The sequence below is a fragment of the Athene noctua genome, chromosome 9, assembly GCF_965140245.1.
Source record: "Athene noctua chromosome 9, bAthNoc1.hap1.1, whole genome shotgun sequence".
Classification (NCBI taxonomy): domain Eukaryota; kingdom Metazoa; phylum Chordata; class Aves; order Strigiformes; family Strigidae; genus Athene; species Athene noctua.
Window position 1 is genome coordinate 12,860,074 of NC_134045.1, and position 15,571 is coordinate 12,875,644.

Genomic DNA, 15,571 nt, shown 5'->3' on the forward strand with positions numbered 1-15,571 from the left:
CTGCCTTCATACCTAGCAAGGAAGACGGTCACTATTATTTCAGAAATATACATTTCTCAGCATTCAAGGATTCTGCCTCCTGTGAGTACCTGGACTGTTACTACCTGCAACAAGCCTGTTTCTGCTCTGAATTCTCCTATTATGTTTAAAATGAGCAGTATTCCTTGAGTAGTTTATCACAATAACCTTTATTTTTAATAGCATGCATTAATACCTCTGTTTCAGAATAATGGTACCAATTAAATTATACAAAAACATTTTTACTTACCAAAAGTAGCGTTACATTCTTTAACCTAGTAACTACATAAATATTTTAATTGAGATTTGGAAATGTGTACCATCTCTATGGGTTTACAAAACCATTTTTGATAAAGCTTCATTCCTGCAGAATTGCATAAGAGAAAGAATGTAACATGACAAGAATGTTGAGTTTAGAAGTTATTCACCTGTAAGCAAGTGCTAATGCCCAGGCACATGCAGCACAGTAAAGACTGTCATGTATTTTTGCCTTTCGGTTATCCCCATATGTCTTTGTAGGAAACAGACCTGTGGTGGGGCTTTGATAAAGCAGCAACGTTGACTTAACTAGAAAAAGGAAAAAAGGAAAAATGGTATTAATGATACTTAGGTTTCTTTGTGTTTCCACAGAGATTTTCAGGAATAAATCAAGATGTGAACAACCTGTTAGAGTATGTGCAGTAATAAAACAAAAAAGAAAGGTAAGGAGAGAGACACACAAAAAAAATTTGTTACACACTTTTTTCAGTCAAAATAGACCTTTTTTTAAAAAAAAAAAAAATCAGTATGCAAAACTGACTGTTCTAGTACAAGCCACTCCTGTACAAATCGCTACAACACAACCCAGTAATTTCCCTTTCATGGAAGAAGTAAAAGAAAGGGGGGGGAGGGGGGGGCTACAGTACATCAGCTGCCCCCCCCCCCATAATTTAAATAGTTAAAACTCAGTAGAACTCTACACTCATGAAAATTAAATTTTTAACTTATACCAGATGATTGTATCAATATTTTTTTTTAAAGTAAAGGAATGAGTAAGTAATGAAAAATTATTTAACTCAGTACCTTGACACGAAAATAGAACAAGACAGGAATTTTCAAGTTGTCAAAACCAAATTAGAAGAAAAGTAAAATCTTACTTTCATTCTTTTTGTACTTGTCCTGGTTTTGGCTGAATAAAACTATTTTTCTTCCTAGTAGCTGGTATAGTGTTGTTTTGGATTTAGGATGAGAATAATGTTGATAACACACTGATTTTAGTTGTTGCTAAGCAGCATTTATACTAAGACAAGGACTTCTTCAGCTTTTCATACTGCCCTACCAGCAGAGGCTGGGAGTGCACAAGAAGCTGGAGAGGCCACAGCAAGGACAGCTGACCCAAAGGAGCCAAAGGGGTACTCCATACCATATGATGTCACGGCCAGTACAGAAACCTGGGGGGAGCTGGCTGGGGGGCATCGTGCCTTGGGGACGGGCTGGGCATCGGTCAGCAGGTGGTGAGCAACTGTATTACGCATCACTCATTTTGTATCTTCTCTAATTATTATTACTTGTGCTTCCTTTTCTGTCCCGTTAAACTGTCTTTATCTCAAAACACAAGTTTTACCTTTTTTTTTTTCCCCCCACCTATTCTCTCCCTCATCCCACTGGGGGTGGGGGGGAGAGTGAGCAAGCTGCTGTGGGGTGCTTAATTGTTGGCTGGGGTTAAACCACAAGAGTATTTTAATATTTCACATTTTGTGAATTGTTTTCCTGAAATTGTATAATGACAGGTGTGCTACAATACTGAAACTGGGCTTATTGCCTTTGAACACGACCCTTCTAACAATAACCTGTCCATTACAAGAAAGCGGTTTTTTTCCAGAATGGTATCAAGCACCAATTTTAAAAAGCCTCTTTATTGTCTATGTATTAGAAATTAAGTATTTTAAATGAAAATTACAGGGGTTTATGATTTTTTGCGCTATATTCTTCAGTGACTTATACCTTATAACAAGAACTTTGATAAAATGTTACTTGAAAAAGTCAATATAGATTATTCTAAAATGAAATATACATTCAAGAGTAAAATTTTACTGAGGCAGCAGACTGCTTGCAACATAAGTGCCCAACAGATAAATAGCAAGAACCACCACAGATTTGCTGCTGCCAAGCGTTAAAAGCAAACTGAACAGTCATCTCCTCTGTAAGAAAGATAAAAGCAGTGTGTCTACAAAAAGCAATGCATCTATGGATAGACTAGGCATAACTCACAGATTTCACTTCAAAGTGATTTGAATGAAGTGAGTCTCATCCCACATTTTTAAAATGATGGAAAAATTGTTCACTATTCTATACCCTTGCCTGAATAAAGCTTAAATATTAAACAGTCAATTTCACAGCCATTAACAAAACTGATTTTAGAATACAAGCGGTTCTTTTACACAAGCCCCTCAAAACACGAAACAATCAGAATAAACCCTTGCTTCTTCAACATGTATGCTTTTTATCTTAAAAAGAAAACACTGAAGAGACACTAAAAAGAAAACACTTAAAAAGAAAAACACTAAAGTTGGCTTAAAATAAGTTAGCTAACAGATAAAATTTTGACACAAAAGTATCAAATATGGCACCATTAGTAACTTCCTAGTTATCACCAGTCAAACTGTTCTAAGTACTACAAGAAAGTTTTTTTCCATTTATATGTTTCCTTAGCTGTATCTGGCTAGTATCACAATACCAAACTACTGCTTTATCCAAAATAATTCTGAATTCAGTCTTACAGCTGGACTTGACTTCCAATATATATTTTCACTTTCAGCAAGAAGTGTAATTCAGCCTTCCAGTTTTTGCGCCTTTCAAACTCTTCGCAGAAATTTTGGAAACTATCCTCAAGTAGTAATAATGTGGCTACATTAAATATCATGTAAATATCAATGCTAATTCATATCTGGTTTAGTTCAAGCATCAAAAACTGTCAGCAGATTACCTTTACCCCTCCCCATCCAAGACCACCAGGCACAACTCAGAATCTATTCTACCATTTGACAAATGCAGATGACAATTTTGAACACTATCTACAGGTCACGATTTTTCAAACTATTTATGAAATATCCAAATACATGCATGACATCATTACAATTCCTCACGAAATTCTTGTCATGGAAGAATCTTTCACCTCTCAGAAAATAAAATTCTTTATTAGAAACTGCAGATACTATTTTAAGGCAAAGCTAATCACTGTGATAACCTTAACTGTAAACATTTTAGTAAGTTACACTGAAAATCTTTCATGGTAAGAACAATTATTAACTTACCAATTCTATAATAATGATCTAATTTATCCCACAGACTTTCCCCCTCTGGTTTTAGAAGGTTAATACTTTTAAGTGGCTCATAAATTGAACCTAAAGAGAAAAAACAAAATCAAGATCAGAATTAGTTTCATAGTTCTACCATTCCAAAAAATACTCTGTGATTTTTTTCATGTTTGTTATACAAAAGCACAATTTATCAAATTTCAATTCAAACAGAAGAAATTGTAATTTCTATAATCTCAGATTAGATTTCTATACACGTTGTTTCTACAGTACCTGTCCACACAAACAAGACTTCCACCTGGATCTCCGATGCCTTGTAGATATTCAGCTACAGCAAATGCTACATAAACATATAGTTTAATTATTGAAGACAGCCTATTAAATGTTGAGAATTTTTGAGGAACGTTTTCTTAGAAGTATGCTACAGAAAGAACTCCTAAAGATATGTAGAAAAACAGAAGGAAGGGGGACAAAAGTAACCCAAATCTAACTATTACTTCCCTACCTGCCTTCTAAGATGATGAACACATACCACACTATTAATGTTTTACCTATCCCAACCTGGTTTTCACCCACCACCAAATAAACCTAGCTGATTTCCTGTCTTGAACCAAAAAAAGGGTTAGCTTGTTCTCTCATACTACCAAAACTTAAACAACATATCCAACAGATAAAGCCCCCAAACTACCTATATTCCAGAGAAACACAGCGGCATCAAATCCACATCTTTTCTTCTCAGTGTCCTACATATTGACTGCTTCCCTATTTGCACCTGAAAAGTCCATTTTCCTGATAGCTGAATGAGCTTCCTATCAGAAAGACCCTATTTCTTAAAAATTACTGGGGTAAACCATTTCCAACTTCTAATTTAAGAGTAACATACTGCTTGCCTCCCATAAGTCATTTTGGCTTTATTCAGTGTTCTGGATGGCAAGATCTCCCACAGAGCCATTTGATAACAGGAAGAATGAGAATTTCCCCTTTCCGGACTGCATGCTGTCCTTCTGAAAAGCTCAGAGAAATTAATTGCCAGGGAAGCCCAACCAGCCAAGCCGTTCTGGCAGAATGCAGCAGAGTGCTGCTATTCAAGTTGCCTTTTTCGTACTCCCAGCACATATCCAAGCATTAGACAGGAGATTGTCCACATACAGGACTCTCGTCCAAGCGAAATGAATATGTGGAGTGATGACAGAAGCTTTATTAATCAAGTCCTCTGGTAAAGAGACTGGAAAATGTTTCTTGCCCCTCAAGTACTCAAACCTCACCCCCCAAATTAGGATTACTTTTGCTTTGCAATCATAGGAGTTAAAAGAAATCCACTCTCCCATGAGCAGACTCCTGTGGGTCTGTTGTGCATCGATCCTCTGCTGACATTTACCAACACATCTCAGCTTTCCCTACAGCCTTTCCTTTCCTCACTGGGAGAGATTAAGTTACAAACAACACATACATGTGGGGAAAGGGCCTGAGAGGGAAGCACAGAGCACACACTTATTGGAGTTGCCTATAAAAACAAAGCTAAAATAAGTGAAGTTGTTCTGTAATGGAAAAGAAAAACTTGTAATGTATGACACCTGTTGTATCTTCTGTTTAAAAATCAACATTCTGAACCAATTTAAATCAATTTTATTTTTCTACTTCTTTTTGCCTAGGAATCCCTGTCCGTGAGAAGATTTGCAATTTATACCGTTATACTATTAATTCAGTTATCTTGGAAAAGCACACAATACAGTGGCCTGCAGTAACTGTAATTTTATAAGGTGATGCAGTGAAAATAAGAGAGAATATACATAAGAAAAAATCTTCGGTAAGTCACTTATTGCATAAAAATAGAAAATTTATGAGAAATACTCACTTAGATTTTCAAAGGCAAATTAAAGATTCTCACTCTTAGATTTGTTAACTGTGTTACACACAAATAGTACATTGTCCTTTGTGTGTGAAATAGGTTCAGAATATCTATCCCTTGCAGACTGTTAACACCAGTACTACTCCATGAAAAACTGTTGAGTACTCACAGGCACACACACTTAAACACACAAGTCAAAAGTTTCTAAACTAAAACTGTTCTAATTTACATACTTACCAGACAATCTGTTACCCTCTGTGGCCAACAGAGAAACAAAATAAAGTTTTCATGAACAAAAAGCATATTCTTCTATTTCAGAGCATTCAAAGATTTGAACTTTGTGCAGAAAGTCGACTGAATAGAATAAAGAGCATGAGAACATCAAAGCACCACCTTCTACAAACTATATTCTTTTAGATGTTTGAAACTTTACTAGCAGAAATAAATTAAAACAGCCAGAGTGGAATGTTGATGAAAGAAAATGGTGAAATAAATTCAAAGTTCAAGAAAATTGACAAAAAGTAAAGTTTCACGCCTTGAAAGTATTCCTTAAAATCACTTCTGCTACTAGTAGGAGAACTTGTAAAAGAACACTCAAAATCAAAGTTTTCCACATACTCTTCATTAATTCCTAATTAGCATCTATATAATTTATGTTTTGTTTGGGTGTCTGCAACATTCTGGAGAAATCCTGTGGTAAATTATGTTTCATTAGTATCACAATCTAATCAGAAGCAAGAAACAGATAGGACAAACAGGAAACTAGCTGCTCCTTCTGTGTGGTTTTATAGTGAGACCACAACCCAGCAGAAGATATTTTTAGGATAGCTAAAAAAACCCCAGCTATACTCTTTTCCAAAATCTATTTAATAGTTCATTTCAGCAAGACAAAAACTTGCCATAGAAAGCTGTTTTCAACTACATATTTAAAATAGGTTTTCAAACTGGAAAAAATTACAGCAGCAAGACTGCAATACTTACACATAGAAGAATGACATATGCAAATAGCACCCTTGAGTTCTCAATTTGTATGTTAGCATTCAGAAGAAATAGAATGAGTACATTAATTCAAATACTATTTTTCATAAATATCTCATTTCATTGGAAGCATAAAGTGTGAGTTTTATTTTAGGTAAATAAGTAGATATGCTAGGAAGGAATATAAAAAAAAACATTTTGTTGATTTAGTATTTCTTCAGCTGTATACCATTGTAACAACCCTATACAAAAATTAAATAGGGTACATGGTAGTTCAGATTTTCTACCACAAAGAATGAAGTATGCCCATTATTTCCTCAGATCAGAAGTGGATACCTGCAAGTCAGTAACTACTTCAAAAATCACTAAAAACCCCACACAGATGTGTTGCTTCCTGCATTAATATATTTAATGTCTGATAAAAGAACACTGAAAATCTTTATCACAAGTCCAATTAAAACTCTGTTTGTCTTCAAATACTGCACTGACTAAACACAGTATATCCTTGTTTTGAATGGAAATTAATCCCCTTTCATTTCCTACCACTCTGAGGTTCCAGAGTAATATGATTTCACCATTCTCCAGGTTGAAGAATTACTAAAAATTTTATTAATTTCCTTTCAAATTATTAGAGACAGAAGAAATCTGAAACAGCCCAATAACTGATAACAGAGACATCAATTCCTAGTGCAGAACTAAAGTAATAGACAAGATATATCTGACTTAGCTAAGACTTGGAAAGTGTAAGAAAACATTATCCAGCAGATGAGACTCAAATGTACAACAATTCCAGGAAAAATTTACAATTTAATTGTCTCTTTTACGCAGAATACAAAACTGAAAGAAATTAAGGGAAGTTTTCTGAGGTAAGCTATTAGCAGTGTAAATACATATATACAACCTCCGGAGGCTGAGACTATTATGTCATTGTGGTGGTTTGACTCAGTACAGTCATCCTGATGTTAAAAGTGCTTTCCCATCCACTTTATTCCAGTTATACTTGAAATTAGCATTAATTAATCTTCAGAGAAGAGCTATAAGCTGCCTAGATATTTAGATTTAAAAGCTATGGCCAACATTTTGAAAGCCTGCTCCAAATTTGTAGATACAGAAGCTTTCAACACCCACACATCCTTGAAGATGGCAGAAATTGCAGATTCTAAAGAAAAACAGACATCAGAATGGAATTCTGGACCTACTCTATGGACAAAGATTTGCATATTTCAACAAGGACTGATTATGCAAATTTTTGAAAGTACAGAATTCAAAAAAAAAAACCCAAAACCCAAAAAACAGAACCAAACACACACCTCCTCGAAGTTTAACCACAAACAATTGAAAGCAACATGGCAGTAATTTTATTTCCAACATTTCACATGCCAGGAGAATAAAAGAAAATGTTTACTTGCATACTTAAATCAGAATAGACCAAACAAAAAAGAAAAGGTTGAGAATACCAGATTTCTTTCTAGATTGATGAGAATAAAAACTGACTGCAGTCCTTTAATGCGACCCTAGTTCTGGATGTAATCCAACACTTGAGACATGAACAAGTTCTGGATCTCAGATCACAGTAACTGTCACTACTCAATATTAGTATGGGCAATAACATCTTCACACTACAGAAGTCATTGGGACCAAAACCGATTTTATTTCTTCATACAACAAAGTTTAAGAAATTATAACATACAAACAAATATCCTCCCAACTTCACAATTCCTTTCCCTCAAGATTTCTCCTGCAATCTCTCCTGGGCTCAGACTTTAAATACAGTACTGGGGGGAAATACTGCTGGATACAATACAGATTATTCGAATAGTTGTCTGCCATGAAATATATCTGCTTTTAAGTCCAAACCCATGTAGCTGAGCAAGGCGAAATCAGCAAATAATTTTCAGAAGCACTTCCACCTGTAGGAAAATTCACTTCTCAACATGTAAATATCTGAACTCTGATTCCATGAACTTAACCCATACAAAACTGTGCTATTGCTGGTGGGGATTTTTAATCACTATGTACAGGAGGAAACTATGATCTCATAGCATGCTTTGAGCAAGAGGCTGGAGTAGATGACCTCCTAACATCCCTTCCAAACTGAACTGTTCTACAATCCAATGAAAACATAGTAATGAAACCCCAGAAGAGGGGCTGGGGGAGGAAGAAGAGAAAAGCATTAAGGTATTCCTCTCTCTGAATAAACAAAAGGTACAAAGTGATAAATCTAGGTTGAGTGATGATAACAACACGGGTAAAAATGAGTAAAATCTTATAATAGATTTATTTAAAGTTTTAAAGTGACAAAACTTTTCAACTATCATTTATGAAGAAAAATCATATGTTAGACTGTGCATATAATTCAATTAGAATTTCATGGAAAAAGAAAGAAAATGTACTATTTTATTTTGTCCTGTCTCTATTTCTTAATCACCTGAAGTGATTTTTCTTTACAGTATATTATACTTAACAGAAATTACTGATTTCAGGATTCACAGCAACTAACAACACACAAAAGTTACTGAACACCAGAAATAAAACACTGACCATCATGCCAATACACAGGAGCTTCACAGAACCAGAATACACCAGAATTCCAAATTCTGCCACACAAGCTTTGTAAATACTACAGGCAAGGCAGGAAACCATTCAGGATATTCAAGGCAGTCGTTGCCATTTCTCTGGGGATTCAAATCAATAGCTCCTAAAACTAAAAAATGTTTATTCTGCATCACAACATCATTAACTATCAATATAATAATTAGGAAGAAGTAGAAGGTTTTTTACTATAACATCAACACTTCACATTTCCTTTGACATTAAGAGAGGCAAAACAGAAACGCCACAGGCAGGGCAGGGTAGTTCAAGTGACTCAGCTGTGGCAAGAGACGGCTGAAATCCCCTTACCTGCTTACTCTCACTAGCACTTGTACGGCTTCTGTGTTTAAACACAGACTAAACAAGAGTCCTATATGTCTTTCCCCAGATCAGCTAGCTTCACATATGGACATATTTTTCCTGTCAAACTCTTGTCAAAATATATTGAACTAAATCAGTAACGGTCTTGAGAACTTATATTCTAGCTTCTGTTGTACCTAAAGATAAGTTGTGCCATGGGGCTTTCTTTTGCTTCCGTTTAATTTCCAAAAGTCAAGCTTTGGAACAAAGACCGACTTATTGGAAATTTTACTTCTTTCATCTAAATCAGTCACACTGGGGTTTTTTAGGAGTTAATTCTAAATACAATTCTTAGTGCATCTTTCACATCATCACCATCATCTTGAAAGAAATTTCAGTTCAGGGATTGTTACGCTAGGAGATACTTACAAGAACAATAAAACACAAACAAAATAGGAAGATCTGAACAGTAGATTTCAATCTAAGTAGATTACAATTTTCAGAAATTTTCCCTGAAAGAGCTCCAAATTTTATGTTCTCCTGTACAGTGCTAAAAATCTGCTAGCACAAAACATTGCGCGAAACATAAAACACACCATTATTTTTTGTTGAGTTAAACAGCCACAAACAAAAACAAAACACAGAACTGCACACTTACCAAATTTTAAAAAAGCACGTGCAGAGGAGGTTCTGTCATCATCCAAATTGGCCATTTCAAATTGGTGCAGCTAATCACAAACGTCTCAGGCTAAGCTACAGTAATTTTCAAAACTGTTTAGTAAGTGTTAAAGGCAACCAGCATTAAATTAAGTGAAAGCAATGTTAGTGTAGTTATTAACATGAAAGAGTGCACAGCAGGGTAGAAAAGTTTCACTACATTTTATGTTTCCCTCTTCTACCCAAAAAATAGTTTTTATTTTGCTTTTACTTCCATAAAACTTATCTGACTAAAATGACAGTCCACACAAAGTCCATCTTTTGGACATTAGACAGTAGCTTTGTTATTCAATACGAAATTTGCTACTAATGTCAGAAATTGACAAATAAAACCTATTTGACATATTTCAATATTAAATAAAAATACTGATTTAACTAGTGCATATAAAAGTGTTAAGTAATAGTAAGCACGGGGAGCTAAAATTCTGCTTATGCATAGTCCTGCTTTTATCCCATGTGGAATTTACACTAGGATGTTTCTTGCAGTCATATGTACTGCTTATGGTACTGAACATCTCTGTTATTTTAAATAGGACATCTTCCAGTTTGGAATGTTAAGTAAGAAAATACTGTTTGTAACTATGATGACAAGTTTTCCCAAATCTTTAAAGAAGCTTATGTTTTTAAAAGTAACCACAATTTCAGGGGTTGCAGAGTGGCCAACTGACTATCTTTATAATCTGCCCTTCACTTTTAATCATCACATGCAATGAATGAAACAGTACTTTATTGCTCAGTGGAAAGAAAAAAATCTCAATAAAATTTGGTTTTACTGGCAAAAATGTAATTCACAATTTAATGTACATAAACATATGGATTACCTCCTACAGAATAGGGCCTTAAATGATACTTTGCTGTCGGATACAAAACATGAATCATTCATGCATTTCATGTGTCTGTACTCCATGTTTCCTATATCTTACTCCAAGCATCATACTAAAAAAAAACCAAAACAAACAGTACTGTTTGTAAACTGGAACTCTGAGCACAGACCTCAGCCAATTCACAACAGTACGGAGGAGTTTCAGCCACTTTCAGTAACTATACCAACCACGTCTCTGACAGTGACAGAAAGGAAGTGTAAAAGCTCCGATCACAAATTTCAACATACTTACAAAGATGCAGGAGTAAATTTGATAAGAACATGATTTTCATTTTTAGATACTAATGTTACCTGAAATATTATATATAAAATTTGATTTTTTAAAATCAACTCTTCTATCAGAGAAGTATTTCAACTAAAATAATTTTTATTTCTTGAGTAAATGTTTTCAGTTACTATATAAACGATAAAGTCTCTATGAGCAGGAAAAGAAGGAGATGAACTACAGTAATAATCTGTCATTGTTGCAGAAGACACTTTCATATATATTTAACAAAAAAAGTAGAAGGCAGCAGCAGTTAAGAAAAATTAAAGGATTTAAAATCATCCAAATGCCTTCTGGGGCACAGGGCCTGAATCCATATGGGAATCCCAAAGTTAGTATGCTGCCTTGTAACTCAGGATTAACATACCCCAAACATGCAGGTTCCAGACTTTATTTTGTAGAGCTCTACGGCCACAACAGTACATCAATTTTCAGATAACAGTACCATGTAATCATAATTGGCCACAAAGTAACAACTGATTTACTGGACAGTCTTAATCATGATATTAATACTATACATAAGTAGAATTTTTAAAGCCATATGAATCAGATCAATCTTTAATCAAACCATTCTTTTTATGAGAGCCCTCATAAAGCCCTGTTTTCTTTTCACACTGTCTCATCAGTCATTACCACAACAGAACCAATCAGATATGCAAACAAGGAAATAATGACCGAGTTTCACAAGCATGTATGACATACAAATAAACACTACAGGGATCATCTGGAAAACTGTTTCCATTAAAACATGAATAATCAAATCCCTACTAAGACTGTACATTATTTAAAAAAAAAATAATTTTAAAATTGGGGGGTTTGAACCTTGGAAATTCAAGCCAACTCGATAAACATCACCCTTTCACTTAGGCCAGAATGCAGCTGCCACGGAGTGCAGGACAAGAAATTCTCATGTTAAAAAGTATTATCCAAGGGAAACTTGGCAAAAGCTGGTACTTTTCTATAAGTGCCCGCAATTTTAAAATACTTCATCTGCCCGGCAGCTTTACAAAACTGCAGCACGAGCAGGTACCTCCACAGCCCCGCTGTCAAACGACACCTTTAAGTCATGTGGAAGTGCCTTGCCAAGGACAACCCTGGGAGGGCACCCCGTCCGGGCCCTGCGCCAGCAGAGCACCGGACTGCCCCGGGCAGCCGCCGCGGCAGGGTTACCGCCGTCACCGCCGTGCGGCCCGGCGCGGGAGGAGCCCCCGGGCCCGCGCGGAGGGGCCGCGGCGGGGAGGGAGTGGCCGGGCAAGGCCGCGGCGAGGCCGGTGGCCAGCGACACGCCAAACTGCGGAGCGAGGGGGAGAAAGAGCCGCAGGGACGACGCCGGGCAGGAGCTCGAGGGGGTGGCGGGGCATAGAGAAGAGAAGGAGAGAAGAGCGGGGCAGTTAGTGACAGGAGGAGAGGCGCTGGCGGGGAGTGGGAGCCCCAGAGCTCCTCTCGGGCAAGCCAAGAGGTCAGACCTGAACGTTTAGTGCGAGCCCGCAGCTCCAGCATCTTCCAGCTGACATCAGCCATATGGGCCGCCCCAGGGGCCGCTGCTGCCGCCGCTGCCGCCATCCCGGCGAGGACCCGTCCCTCCGCTAGCTGCCCTCGCCTCACCGGCGCCGCGGCGGACGAGCAGGGCGGCGATCTCTGCAGGCTTACCCACACCAGCCGTAAAGAGAGCCGCGCAGGCCGTCGCGCCGTTGTCGCAAAGGCGCAGGGTCAGTCCCGGAAGCGAGCCGGCGGTTGTGCCGGGCACACCCCTGCGCTGCCGTAAGTGATGCGGGCGGGGGCGGGCGCGGCGGGGAGCTGGGCCGCGCCGCTGCAGGATGGGGGGCTGCCGCCGCGGGCTCGGGCTGTGCCTGCTGCTGGCCCTGGTGGGGCCCGGCGGGGCCCTGCACAACGTCACTGCACAGCTCTTCGGGGCGGAGGCCTACGGGACCCTAGCGGCCTTCGGCGACTTCAATTCGGACAAGCAGACGGACCTGTTCGTGCTGCGAGGCGGTGAGCGCGCTGGGGGCGGGAGCGGGGCCGCCGTCGCCTACAGGCGCCGTTCTGGAGGAGGGTGAGCGGGCGGTCGCGCAGCCGTTGGGGTGCTGCCTTGGGTATATCGCTGCCGGTGTTAGGAGCGCCGGTCGCTGAGGTGCGCTCCCGGTTGCGTTCCAAGGCTGACGGGGCCCGGTGAGGGCGGGCAGCCTCAGGCGCCGCGGTGCGCCCGTGGGGCACCTGCGCCGGCCCTCGGGGGCCGCTCGGCCTCGGCCTCCCTTCTTGGAGAGCCCCCTGGAAGAGCTGCTTGTTTGATAGAAGCTTTCTCGACTCTTGGTGGGGAGGGAGAGACTTTCCCGGGTGGAGTTGCCCTGCCAGGATTCGGGAAGCAGGCTCGGTGGTCCGTGTGGGGCCCTTTCAGCTCGAGGCACCGCTGTTGGTAGCAGTTCCCACCCGCTCCTTCGGCCTCCAGCGCCGTGTTCAGCATTCAGGTCTGTCTGTGGTACTGTGGAGGGCGAGCATCGCGGACAATAAAGTGATTTTCAAGACTAAAATTGATACTTTTTTTTCTCCCGAGATACCTTCTGTATGGGAAAAGATTTTGTAACTTGCACTAAGCATGTGGCTTCATATAAGGCAAGAATTACTTCAAAGTCGGATTTATGGTTGTGAAATAATCTAACGACTTTGTCCTACAGGGTGAATGGTCACAAATTGTTTTTTTGCTCCTGCTTTCACGATATTGTGGAAAATAGGAACATTTCACAGTTGTAAAGAGGATAAATTACATATTATCTTACCTTGAACATTATCTTAAAATGGAAGGCTAGATAAATGTGTTCCACATAGCTGTTATCTGCCATGAGTTTCTGTATGGTCCAAATCAGAGTTTATTGGTGTTCAGTGTTATTTGTGAATGTTAATCTTGGTTTATTTTGGTTGCTTGAAGTTATGCATTGTTAATAAATCTATTCTCAAGTTCACCTTTTTTTATTCAATCTGAGAAATTTTTCTGCAAGTATCTTCAGTAAGGCACGAGTGAATTTCCCATCTAGTTGAGATATTTAAATGCATGGCTCCTTCAGAATGCTCCGCTGGCTCATCTACTGAAAAATGCACTGAAAGATTAGATTTTAAATGAACGTCAGTGATAAGAAGCAATTTTTTCTTTCATTATCTTTCAGATGAATGCATATAAAAATGCAAAGTTAAAAGTTTTAGAAATGAGACTCATGGTTTCTTCCTTGCTTCTGCATAGCGGCCCTTGCTATAGTTTTCCTACTTGGTACATTCTGTAAAAATCAGCCTAAAGTAACCTACTTGAAAACATTATTTTTCATAATCCAAGTCTTGACAAAAAGTAGCTTGAAAAATTTACAGAACGCCTTCTAAACAAAAAGTAATAGCCAATTCTAAGTAGTAAAATTCTAAGTAGCAGAAGAAATGGTAGCCCATTCTAAATAGTGCTGAAGAAGTGAGCACTGGAGATAATACTATAGACTTTGAGCAACAGTGATTTGGTAAAGAAGCTCAGTCTTAATAATCCTGGCCCTCAATAGGGAAATGGGGATGATTGCTTGGGCTTTTTGCTGGATTTATATTACTGTTCTGATTTTGAATTACTTCAGTTGAATGAGAGTATGCTCCATGTGCTCAGATACCTGGAAGTAAAAATAGTTTGTACTCAGAGCTTTGTAAGAGAAGGGAAACTAGCTCAACGTAAGAGGTACTCTAGATCCATAAGTATCTTATTGCAAAAACAATTCAAAATTACCAGTGGACCCTGGGTTTAGTCATTTTTTGTAACTAAAAACACACGAGTAAATGGAATCATGCATACATGTACCTGTTTTGTAAGTATTTGTGCAAAATAGGGATAAGTGGGGAAACTCATGCTGTTCGCTTGTTCAGCCTATCACCCTCTGGTTGTGTTTGATGCCTCTTCTGGTAGTACAGGGCAGTGAGTGGTCGTTCCCCTACTCACCTTCTGCATTTCACTGGAGAATTTTGAAACCTTCTCTCGTATCCTCACTCAGATGTTTAGACTGAAGACCTCTCATCTCCGTAATTGTTGTTTGTGTAGAAACTGTTCCCTTTTTTCACACCCTCCTGTGTACTTTTTTTGAGATGAGGACAAGAACTGCAAACAGCATCTAGAATGAGTGCACTATGGATTGATGTTGGGGCTTAGTGATTTTGTTTTCTGTTCATCTAATAACTTCCAGTAGTCAGTTTGTTTTGACTATTGATGAGCACTGAGCTGAAATTTACCTAAATCTATCTTCAGTGACCATAAAATCTCCTATCTGAGTGGTGTAATTGACTTGGAACCTGCTGTGTGTGAAAACACATTTGCTTCTTCTTCATCATCATTACTTTACCACACAGATGATAAAAAGGCAGGTGAAAGTCTATAGTGTGAAATCAGAATTACAAGTTTTAGCAGTCAACCCACAGCTTTATTATCAAAAGCTTAACCAGCCAGCAGGCTTTTTCACCTTATGTGTGCCAACTTTTTCAATCATCTGTGAATGTGTAGTGCAAGGCAGGCTTTATTAGCTTGCCAGATGGGACTGCACTAGTTGCCCCTATCCATTTTGAAAGGATTTGTTTTCATTTACTCATTTGTTGGCATATTCTTCTTGGCAAATACATTTATGGCAGGTTTTTTTTGGTTGGGTTTTTTTTTTTTTTTCATA

The 15,571-nt window shown here is 38.5% G+C and overlaps 2 protein-coding genes across 10 annotated transcripts in view; one reads left to right on the forward strand and one right to left on the reverse strand.

Annotated features, from left to right (window-relative positions):
* PHKB (phosphorylase kinase regulatory subunit beta) overlaps positions 1-12,505 on the reverse strand; it is an 87,522-nt gene extending 75,017 nt beyond the window's left edge. Inside the window, exons 1-6 of one of the 8 annotated variants that reach the window (XM_074913042.1) lie at positions 12,365-12,476; positions 10,616-10,686; positions 9,692-9,804; positions 5,401-5,418; positions 3,312-3,401; positions 447-585 (exon numbers count right to left, since the gene is read on the reverse strand). In XM_074913042.1, coding sequence (XP_074769143.1) covers positions 447-585; positions 3,312-3,401; positions 5,401-5,418; positions 9,692-9,746 — 302 coding nt within the window. In that variant the 5' untranslated portion in view covers positions 9,747-9,804; positions 10,616-10,686; positions 12,365-12,476. Of the gene's footprint in view, positions 1-446; positions 586-3,311; positions 3,402-5,400; positions 5,419-9,691; positions 9,805-10,600; positions 10,687-12,364 lie in introns of all 8 variants that reach the window. The other 7 variants (XM_074913041.1, XM_074913040.1, XM_074913043.1 and 4 more) reach the window with 7 other exon arrangements.
* Positions 12,506-12,664: 159 nt separating this feature from the next.
* ITFG1 (integrin alpha FG-GAP repeat containing 1) overlaps positions 12,665-15,571 on the forward strand; it is an 86,156-nt gene continuing 83,249 nt past the window's right edge. For both annotated transcript variants that reach the window (XM_074913489.1, XM_074913490.1), the window contains exon 1: positions 12,665-12,890. In XM_074913489.1, the coding sequence (XP_074769590.1) occupies positions 12,716-12,890 (175 nt within the window). In that variant the 5' untranslated portion in view covers positions 12,665-12,715. The remainder of the gene's footprint in view (positions 12,891-15,571) is intronic.